Raw genomic sequence first — 10,797 nt, 5'->3', positions numbered from 1 at the left:
TTTTTGTCTTGTTTTTTCCTCAATGTATGTAAGTGTTGGTAAATGTTTTTATTATTGTTTGTTAATTACAGGGTTTGTACACTCAAGAAAAACTTGAGAAAGTTTGTGATTTGCAAAAGGCAGTTTCCAGCCCTGGTAATGTTTTGGAAAACTAAATATACCCTAAATTTCTTTCTTAAAAAAAAAAATCACAAAAATCTCCAGTTTATTTTTATTTAATTGCCAAAAACATTTAAGGAAAAATGTTTTTTCCGCATTTAAGAATCACTGAAAAATCTAGAAAAAAATGTACACATTTGTTGCTATAAAATTGACAGAAAAAGAAATTGCCAAAAACTTTCCCATTTAAAAATCACCAATTTTTTAAAGAATAAAGAAAAGGCAAAAAAAAAATCTCCAATGCTTAACAACAGCTAGGGAGTATCAATGGTCATTTGCCAGAATATGTGATCTTGAAACTTTGCATCAAAGTCATTGTAAAAAAATGGACATTTATTGGTAAAAACATGTGTGAAAAGATTTGTAAAAGTACTTTATGATGAGCTAAACTTCAAATGCACTTTCTCCACAGCACACAGCAGCTGGAGCTGGTAAAGTATTGCTCAGGACACACAGTACTAAGAGGATCAATACCTTTAAAGAGAGCTTTGAGAAGCTGAAAGTCTAACCAATGTTTCCTGTTGGCAGAATGAACGCCTCACCCCAAGTCACCAGGGCTTTAGCCGAGGAGCTGATTGAGCCGACCCGCAGGAGCGGAGAAAGAGGAACCCTCCGAGGTGGAGGCAGCAAAGCAGAAGAGAAACTGATCAGAGGGGGAGTCTGGCTCAGTCAGCTGATCCAGAATGACGGTGAGACACAAAGGTCTCTTTAAGAAGTCATAACATTTAACTGCAGATATAACCTCGTGACTGGATGTATAATGTTTTATATGAGAGCACTCTGGTGCAAATGTCAATTCAGTCATGTAACAAAGTACATTTACTGCAATTTTGAAGCACAAATATTTAAAGAGACAGTTCACCCCAAATCAAAAACATATTTTTCCTCTTCGCTGTAGTGCTGTTTATTAGTTTAGACTGTTTTGGTGTGAGCTGCAGAGCATTTGAGATATCAGCGTAAAGATGTCTGCTGTCTCTCCACTATGATGGAAGTAGATGGCACTCGGCTTGCTGGGCTCAAAGTGCTAAAAATAAATTTGTAAAACTCACCAGAAATGTCTCTTTTCAGAAATCATGACTCTGTTACTCAAGATCATCCAAAGACCTTGTTGTGAGCAGTTTCATGTAGGAACTATTTTCCTTCAACCAGTCTCATCCACCAACTACATCACCCTAAAGAAGGAAGTGTTCACTTCCTGCCAGCTCACCTGAAACCTCTGAAGTATGAATTAGAGGTACTTGTACTTTATTTTCATGCTACTTTATACTTTTAATACATTTCAGAGGGAAATATTGTAGTTGTTACTTCATTACACTTATATGGCTGCTTTAGTTACTTTACAAATTAATATTTTTTGCATGACAGACATAAGGGTTTTTAAAATATGATGTTAGTTATAAATTAAACAGTTTATATAGAGGTACAGCTGCAAAAATTAGAATCAGTCGATTCACAGAAAATTCATGGCTAACTATTCTGATAAACATTGAAGTCTTTCTAATTAAAAAAAATAATAATTTTGCGTGTTGGGGGGTGCTATTTAGTTTATAGTTTTGAGGGTTTTTTTAAAAAATATTTTTTGGTAATTTTGTTTGTTTTATAATTTTGATTTGGTGGTTGGTCTTTTTTTTTTCCAACTTTGTAAATTATTTTTTTGGGGGGGGCTTCAAAATTTTTTCATTTTTGAGGGGTTTTTTTTTTTGAGGATTTGTTTATGGTTTTGAGTTGGTTTTACATGTTCTTTGGGTAATTTTTTTTAAAAAATAATTTGGAGTTCTGGGATGTTCCATTTGCTATATTGGTGTTATGTTTACTTTTCAAAGATTTGTGAGTTTTGGGGGTGTTTTTCTTTTTATATAATTTTGAGGTTTGTTTCGTCCACTTTTTATAATAAATATTGGTTTGGGGGTGTGTTTTTTTTTCAATTTTTTAAAATAATTTTGAGCTTTTTTTTGGAAGAATTCTCTGCGTTGAGTACTTTTACTTCATACTTTAAGAACATTTTTACTGATTACACTTAATTTCACTTCAGTACCATTTTCAGTCCATGACTTTTTACTAAAAACATAGTATTTTTGACATAGTGGTCTCAGTACTTTTCGGCTACCAAAGTAAAGGATACACCGCTGATGGGGGCGCGTGTCGACGTGCTGTGTCAGTAGAGCTCGTGCTACCTGTGCGGGAATATGAACGATAATAACCTCAGGTACGATAATAACCTCAGGTAGCAGCTGCAGAGAAATCCTTGTTATTATTATTTCTAAAAGCATCAGACGGTCGCAATTAAAATCCTATTTCTCTCCATTATCTCTGCTGATTGATGAGCGGCGGTGCCTCCCCATCTCTCTCACCTCCCCTGGTCCTCCTCCCTGCCCCCTCTCCCCTCCCTCTCTCCCACACGCGCACACAGACCGACAGGCTACGCGACCCCCTCCCCCCCTCCATCATTTTCCCATCTCTTACTCACTCTCTTCCCTACAACAAACATGGCCGCGAAATCTGATGGTGCACCCGTCTCTCAGCGAAACGAAATCCCACCCGAGTGTCCCTCCAGGTCGGACCCGCGGCGTCCCCAGCGCCGTCCCGCTGAGCAGCGCTACTCCCTCCCGGACTGCTGCTGGACGCTGTGCGCCCTTTTGGTGTTCTTCTCGGACGGGGCCTCAGACCTGTGGCTGGCCGCGGACTACTACCTAAGGAGTGAATACTGGTGCTTTGCACTGACTCTGGTCTTTGTGATAGTCCCGTCCGTGGTCGTGCAAGTGCTGAGCTTCCGATGGTTCGCCTACGATTTCGCGGAGACCGTCGAGAGCGGCACGGCTGCGGCAGCCGTGGTGGCGGCGTCAGGAGCGGAGGAGAGCGACTTCAGCATCAAGGACAGCGGCGAGCGGGGCGCTGGCCGCTCCGCCGCCACCGGGATGCTGCCGGGGCCGGGCACCGGGGGTGGAGCCCGGGGCTGCTGCAGAGCCTTCATGTGGCTCTTCCAGGCCATCATTCACATCTTTCAGCTTGCACAGGTCTGGAGGTAAGAATAAACATAACCAGGTCTGAGAAGTGGGGAAACTACACATTCTGCCTTTGTGTGTGTTGTGTGTTGTGTGTGTGTGTGTGTGTGTATGTGTGTGTGTGTGTGTGCGCGCGTGTACGTGCACATGCATTCTCCAAAGCCCAGCATCACTCCCTGTAGCTAAACGCTTATGAAACGTAATCATTCAGGGAGGAGTGTGCCCAAAATGCCAGAATGTCTTTTTGTATTGTTTGACGTTTCTCTCCAGCACTGAAAGGGAGACTCAGACTCCACCCACCCCACACCCCCCAGCCCCCTCACGCGCTTTTAGGTCAATCATCAAATCATCAACTCATCCACACCAATCGCCTTATATAGGAAAAATAAAAAAATAAATCCCTTTGTCTTTAGGGTTTTGGGGCAAGAAGCAGCCTGAGTGCTGAAGAAAATGAATAAATGTCATGGGAGTTGTTCCCTGTTTACACTGTAAAATCTGATAGGTTGATTTTGTATATATTTATTTATATAGATAGATAGATACATATATACTCAAAGTGCGTTACATAGACAACAGATGACAGAAAATTTGAGGACATAAGTAGCATATACATACAGTTGACAAGAGCAGTTATTATCAGCATCAACATAATAACAAAGCACAGAAACATCAACACAATCAAGTGTGATCTAATGAGTACACACACACACACACACACACACACCACAAGCCTGGGAGAACAAGACAGTTTTAATTTTGTTCTTAAATGTGGACACGGTTGTGCTGGACCTGGTGTCTTCAGGCAGCTTGCTCCAGCAAGCAGGACCACAGTAACTGAAGACACCTTCACCAGTACTGGATCTAATGCTGGGAACAGATTTTTTTCTAAAACCTGATGACCTGAGAGGCCTCACAGTTTTATAATCAGTGATCTCCTAAATTCATCATAGCCAAAATCCTCTTTGTCAGACAAACTTGGTTTACTGAAGTTAGAAACAACACAGTGATTTCACTTCCACTTTCAATTTCAAGTGAATTTTACAATTAGATATAAAGTAAACATAAATAAAGATTGATTGTTATATTTACTCATTTTTTAAACCGATTTCCAAGATTATTTTCAGTGAGATCAACTTGTCAGATTTTACAGTGTGCGATCTCGCCTCCCTTTCACTGTTTATTGTATTTTCAGTTCTTATAGCTCGAGGCCGCTGCTCTTATGTTTGCAAAAATCCATAATCTCAAATCTCCCAGCAGTTTTTAGATTCAGTCTGTTGCTCTCAGCTGAGCCCAAACATGTTTAATTACCAGGCTCGCTCTGAGACTCAAAACAAACCAGTGTACACTTTACTCTCACACGGATTGTAGTAGGTCTGTAGGTCAGCTACTCAGTCAGCGATGGTGAGGCGGCGCTCAAGCTTAGAGTGCTCTGATTGGGTTTGACAGGCTTGAAGTGCTGCCAGCCAGGAGGAGGCATCCAGCTGAACTGTGGTGGGAGGACGGTTAGACCAAACATGATGATATTTAAAGATAACTTTAATAGACATACCTTAATCCTTTTAAACCTGGATCAGCATCAGTTTTCTTAATTTAGATGCCGTTCACAAGCTATTTGACCCCTTTGAAACCTTAACAAATTGGTTTTATTGCTTTTGAAAACATGGAAAAAGGTGATGACCAATGTGGCAAGAAATGTCCCACAAATTGCTAAAAATGACCTTAAAATTAGTTTTAAAAAAGGGGGATTATTAGAAAATGATCACAAAAAGGGGAAAAATGTCCACAAAACTATTCTTATAATAGTTTTATATTTAAATGTATGTTAAAGATGTTTTTTAACACTTTATAGTCATTTTTTGGGCCATGTGTTGTCAAGTTGATGTTGCCTTCTCCCCGTATTTTTTGAAACAAATCAAACCAGTTTGCACAAGTTTGAAAGGGTTTTGGGACAAATGATCTTGAATGATGAAATCAGATGCAAATCAATTGTTAGATTCATCTGCAGGCCTGTAATCTCCCTGTCTGTGTCTCTCTTTGTGGTCTCTCTCTTCCTGCCTCTTTAGACAGCTGTATGAGTAATATATATTGATTCCTTACTTCCTCCTAGAGACTTCTATGTGTGTGTGTGTGTGTGTGTGTGTGTGTGTGTGTGTGTGTGTGTGTGTGTGTGTGTGTGTGTGAAAGAGAGAGAGTGTCCAGGAGCACATTAAAACATTGTGGCGGCACAGAATTACCGGTAATGCCATTAAAGCTGTTGTGTGTGCTCCGCTCATTGCCGCTGCTCTCAGGCCAGCGTGTCTGCACATTAAGAGGATTACCGCTGTGTGTTTTACCCTCAGCTGTTAACTCAGGAATGATCCGTCACTGATACACTGTTAGTCAGGTGAACCGGGATCAATTTGGGCCAGCTACCAGAATTAAATGTCAGCGCACAAGAGATGGGATGTGGCGTTGTGTTACAGAGCGAGCGATGAAACTCTGCCTTTGTGTGTGCGTGTGCATGTGCGTGTCCTCCTATGAGTCTTTGACCCTCATTACTGCACATATGCTCTATTTTCTCAGTGTGTTACATCCCAAGGCACACTTTGTGTAGCAGGAAGCAGAACAAAAAAGGGTTACACAAACTCCCTTGTGGTTCACCGGGCTTGTTGACATAGGGCTCCTCTGACCCTTCTCCCCAAGGCAATTACTGACATATTTATAGCTTCAGTCCTACGTGATAACCACTTACATTTTTCAAACAGTTAACCCTTTGAAACCTGAGCAAAACGGTGGATGTCTTTCAAAAACATGGGAAAAAGGCAATAAGTAACTTATCTTACAAGAAATGTCCCAAAAATAGAAATAAATTGGTAAAAAGTTATAAAAAAGAAAAGAAAGAAAGAACAAGACCTGAAGATAGTGCTAAAAATAAAGTATTGATTGTTTTTTTTTTTTAATTATTATTTGTATTTTTTTTCTGTAACATAATTTTAAATATATTATTATGGGTTTCTGGACATTTTTCCCTGTTTTATTTTTTTACATCTAATATTCCCCACAGCTAATTTTCAGGTAATTTCTTGTCCCCTTTTACAATTTAATTTAATTTTTTTTTAAATCTTGTATTGGTCTTTTGTTTTTTTTTTTTTTTGGGTTTTTGGGGGGGGGGTCCAAAGGTGTAAATAGATGTGAAAGTTATCTGAACGCAGCACAAGTACACTGATGTCGTACATGTGTTAAAGGGTTAAGTGCTGTGTAATGATAAAGTTAATGGCGTACACATTGTGTGTTTGCATGGTACAAATATGTGTCCACACATTTGTGCAGAAACATGTTTACACAGCACATGCATGTGAACCGGTGTGTCTACAAAATAATGTGTGTTGGTTATACAAGGTCATTATAGAACAAGCTGAGATGGGGGTTGGACTGAATTTCAGCAAAGCTCAGGAGTTCAACGAGGGATTTATAGTGAGCTCTTTCTCCCCTCTAACCTTCACCTAGATTGAGAGCATTTATTTGGATTTCTTTTATCATATTTCTCCGCAGCCCTCTTGACTTATTTTATTTGAAGAGAGATTGCAGACATGCTCTACATTCACCCCCTCCGACGCCTGTTAAAACCACAGAGCTTCTTAGTTCCGTTTGAGTCTCGTCGAAATCCCGGAGGAGCAAGCAACCAGCTTTTTGGCAAGAACTTCTGACAGCTCCCAGAGTTTGGAATAATGAGTTATGACTTCTGAGAGTCTGTGTTTGATGTCCAAAAGTTTTTGAAGCGCAGTATTTAAGACCTAAAATTCTCTTCAGTCTCACTTTTTTCCCCACAAAACCTGATTCACTGAATTGTGTCTTGTCTCTGACGCACAGGTATGTCCATGCCCTGTATCTGGGCGTGCAGAGCCGCTGGCACAGAGACCCAGAGCGCCGTCACTACTACTGGCGCATGATGTTCGAGAGCGCTGATATCAGCATGCTGCGTCTGCTCGAGTCCTTCCTGAAGAGTGCCCCTCAGCTCGTGCTGCAGCTCAGCATCATGATCCAGGCCAGCGAGGTGCTGCCCCTTCAGGGTGAGTGTCCCAAAACGACCAGTCAGTCAGTCACACGTCTGCAGCCCACGCTGTGCATGATGAGTCACTTGTGCTCGCCTCAATCAGGCCCCCACAGAGCAGAGTAATGTATATTCTCGCTGTGCTAAATGGCGAGACACCTCAGAGGCATTTCCATCCTGTCATTTCTTTTTGCCTTCATTTAAGCAGGTTTGTCCCATTGAAATAAAATATCTCTTTCATAAGGGAGACCAGACCAAGAATAGCAGCAACACAGAGTTTCAACAACAAATAAAATTCACATAAAAGAACACAGATATGAGTAACACAGAACAATCAGATAAAACAGTTCCACACAGACAGCCTGGACTCAGTAGATTTCATGCTTTTAAACTCATTCAAGGTCACCATGTGTTGAATTTTAAGATCATGTTGCAGATTGTTCCATGCTGTAGGTGCAGAGAACCTGAAAGCTTTTTTTTCCTAATTCAGCTCTGACTTTTGGCAAACAAGATGCAAAAAGTGCTGCGAATGGATATTATAATTCCCATATTTCATATTCAAAAGTGAAGATAAGTAGGTAGGAATTTTACCAAGAATAGCATTGTAAATAAAAATTATACCAGCGCCTGAGGCGGCGTGTACATAAAGCAGGCGAATTCTCTTTTGAGTACAAGTCACGATGGTGAGTAAGAGATCCACAGTTAGTAATGAATATCAGAGCCCCATTATAAACACTGTCCAGCATTTGAAGACAGTGAGCAGCAGCATTCAGATACAGCCCATCATCATAACCCTTAACAATTTCACAGTTCCTTTTCCCACAAAAAGAAAATCAAGACTTTTTACTGAAATAAAAGCCAAGTGAAAGCTTCAGCTTTTTCACACTATACTGAATATGTGCCTTAAAAGACGGGGGGTCATTCATTTATAACCCAGGGAATTTGAAGTAGATACCGGCTCAATATGTCGACAACATCTGGTTACACTTTTCTCAGACAATTTTGAATTTCCTGATTTTGACTATCAGACACGGAAGTAAACTGTAAGCGCAGCTTGACAGGTGCACAGAGACACACAACCGAATGGTCGTCATTCTGGTTTCTGCATTTAGGACAGTAGCTCAGTCTCTCTCCTCCCTCTGTCTCCTCAGGGCTCTCAGCTTCTGCCTCGCTGATGTCCCTCGCCTGGATGGTCGCCTCCTACCAGAAAGTCCTGAGGGACTCCCGAGACGATAAGCTCCCCATGACCTACAAGGCCGTCATCGTTCAGATTCTCTGGCACCTGTTCACCATCGGTGCTCGCACTCTGGCCTTCGCCCTGTTCGCCTCCGTGTTCCAGCTTTACTTTGGCATCTTCATCGTGGCCCACTGGTGCATCATGACGTTTTGGATAATTCAAGGAGAGACGGACTTCTGCATGTCCAAATGGGAGGAGATCATCTACAACATGATGGTGGGCATTGTGTACGTTTTCTGCTGGTTCAGTGTGCGAGAGGGACACACTCGCTGCAGGATGCTCATCTACAGCCTGACTGTGTTCATTGAGAACGTGGCGCTCACCACCGCCTGGTACCTGTACCGCGGCTCTCGTACCTCAGACTTCTACGCCGTCATCATGGTGTGCATTGTGGCCAGCAGCTACGCTCTGGGCACCTTCTTCATGTTTGTGTATTACTGTCTGCTGCACCCAGACGGCCCCGTCTCAGGGTGGGCTCATATTGTAGAGAAGGAGGTGCCTGTGGAGTCACTGGCCTCCCCGGCGACCAGCCTCCCGCCTGACCTCGTCAGCAGCCCCCCCAGGACCCTTCAGAGAACTAAAGGGTCAGAAAGAGAGCAGGGGTCTGCGGTAGACGGAGATGTATTTCAGGTACGACCACCTCGGGGAGCTCAAGCCCCGGTGCCCAACCTCACACCCAGGACAGAGGGGCCTGTCATCCGCATTGACCTGCCCAGGAAGAAGTACCCGGCCTGGGACGCTCACTTCATCGACCGACGGCTGCGTAAAACCATCCTGGTGCTTGAAAGCGCCGCCCCGGTCACGCCAAGGATTCAATACCGCTGTCTGGGCACACCCAAAGAAGTGATGGAGTATGAGACCACCGTGTGATGTGCTGAAGGGGCTGTGACTCAGCTCGCTGCCGTGTGGACGCCCTGCCCGTAATAAAACGGCAGGTGGATGACTCTCTCTGAGCAGTCTGTTTCAGCTCCACGCCCACTTGGTTGCTCTCTGTACTGTGAGGCGGTGAAGACGAACAGCCGCAGGACGGAGCGTGGCGTCTTTATTTTCTACAAAGGCAAAGTGCTGTGATGTTGTCTAATGATGGTGCATATTTGGGTTTCTGTATCATTTCTCAGGGCAGGGTGTGGTACAGGAAGAGGGTAGCAGCAAAGCTCGCTGTGCGCTGAAGTTAGAGAGAAGCACAGGTTGGCAGAGAAGTGGAGGTGATTATCAATCAGAGGCAGAGTCCTCCTCAGTGAAGGTGCTTCAGCACATCCTCTCAAGGCGGTCGACACAGAGACGAGCCTTCAACATGCATGATTATTTATGGCAGCTACAACTTCAACATCACTGAACAGGATGTAGAGGAGTGAGAGGCGTTTAAAGACGGCGAACTCGCACTGTCATTTTAAACACAATCTACAATAAATCCAACACGGGCACTGATGACCATGATTTTCCATAACTACTCACTCATGTTGAAGGAGTCTCTGAGACGCTGCTTCGTATCTGAAGGGCAGTTTAAAGCAACATTTGAGTTGAATGTAAAAAAACTGTTGAAAATGTGATTATTTGTGAAAAGGCTTTGAGCATTTTCATGCTGTTAGTGGGATTTACAACATTCCTGTGGTACTATATTTGTTTTTCGAGGTAAGCTAGAACAAAAAAAAGAGATTTGTGTGTGTTTACAAGCAATCTGTTGTTTATGGGACATGCCATCACTATTATTCTAATAAGACGCACCTTCATTCAGAATGTGTATGTGCTGAACAATATGATTTACATTTACAGGATGTATTCTACTGATAGGACTCTCAACAGTTGTATTTTCATACTGCATCCATCTCACACAGCAAAGGAAACAGGACATTCATTTCCATGTAAATTAAACTGTATAATGAAGAGGACATTACAGAGGGACAGCACTGTCTGTAAATGTACTGTATCCATACTTTGTTGTCTGAATAATGTAGGGGAAAAATAGCTGCAGACTCCAGACTCGAAATAGCTTTGATATTATTGATGGTACAGGCATGTGGTACTTGTTGTAGCACTTTATTTTGCAGGTCCGTCATTTCCGTATAATTTGTTTAAAACTATCCTAGGAGGAAACGTTTAATTTGGTACATAAGACGGTTGAGTAATTGATTTCAAGAGAAGTTTACTCAAAAAGGACCTGTTTAAACCCAAAAATAATTAATTCATCATCCATTAATTATTGGAAGATTTACTTTATTTCATTTATTTCATGTGACTCAGCACCATGATCACATAGTATAGAGCACAAACGTAACATATAATAACAAAACAATGGCACACGACATGGCTAAAGTGCAACAAATGTTACTTAATTGTACATTAAAACAAAATACGATATTCATGTCCCG

The 10,797-nt window shown here is 42.1% G+C and overlaps 1 protein-coding gene across 1 annotated transcript; it reads left to right on the top strand.

Moving 5' to 3' along the window:
- Nucleotides 1–2,628: 2,628 nt before the first annotated feature.
- Nucleotides 2,629–10,332, top strand: xkr5l (XK related 5-like). Its single transcript, XM_042491828.1, has 3 exons — nucleotides 2,629–3,181; nucleotides 7,011–7,210; nucleotides 8,343–10,332. The coding sequence occupies exons 1-3, from the start codon at nucleotides 2,646–2,648 to the stop codon at nucleotides 9,296–9,298; spliced, it is 1,692 nt and encodes a 563-aa protein (XP_042347762.1). The 5' UTR covers nucleotides 2,629–2,645; the 3' UTR covers nucleotides 9,299–10,332.
- Nucleotides 10,333–10,797: the final 465 nt, after the last annotated feature.

The sequence above is a fragment of the Plectropomus leopardus genome, chromosome 8 (assembly GCF_008729295.1).
Source record: "Plectropomus leopardus isolate mb chromosome 8, YSFRI_Pleo_2.0, whole genome shotgun sequence".
NCBI lineage: Eukaryota > Metazoa > Chordata > Actinopteri > Perciformes > Serranidae > Plectropomus > Plectropomus leopardus.
This window is presented reverse-complemented; position numbering and strand designations above follow the sequence as displayed.

Excerpts from the sequence above, each read along its gene's own strand:
- xkr5l (XM_042491828.1), top strand. The coding sequence starts at position 2,646 with ATGGCCGCGAAATCTGATGGTGCACCCGTCTCTCAGCGAAACGAAATC. Across the intron at positions 3,182-7,010 it reads CAGCTTGCACAGGTCTGGAG|GTATGTCCATGCCCTGTATC; the intron begins GTAAGAATAAAC and ends TCTGACGCACAG. Across the intron at positions 7,211-8,342 it reads CGAGGTGCTGCCCCTTCAGG|GGCTCTCAGCTTCTGCCTCG; the intron begins GTGAGTGTCCCA and ends CTGTCTCCTCAG.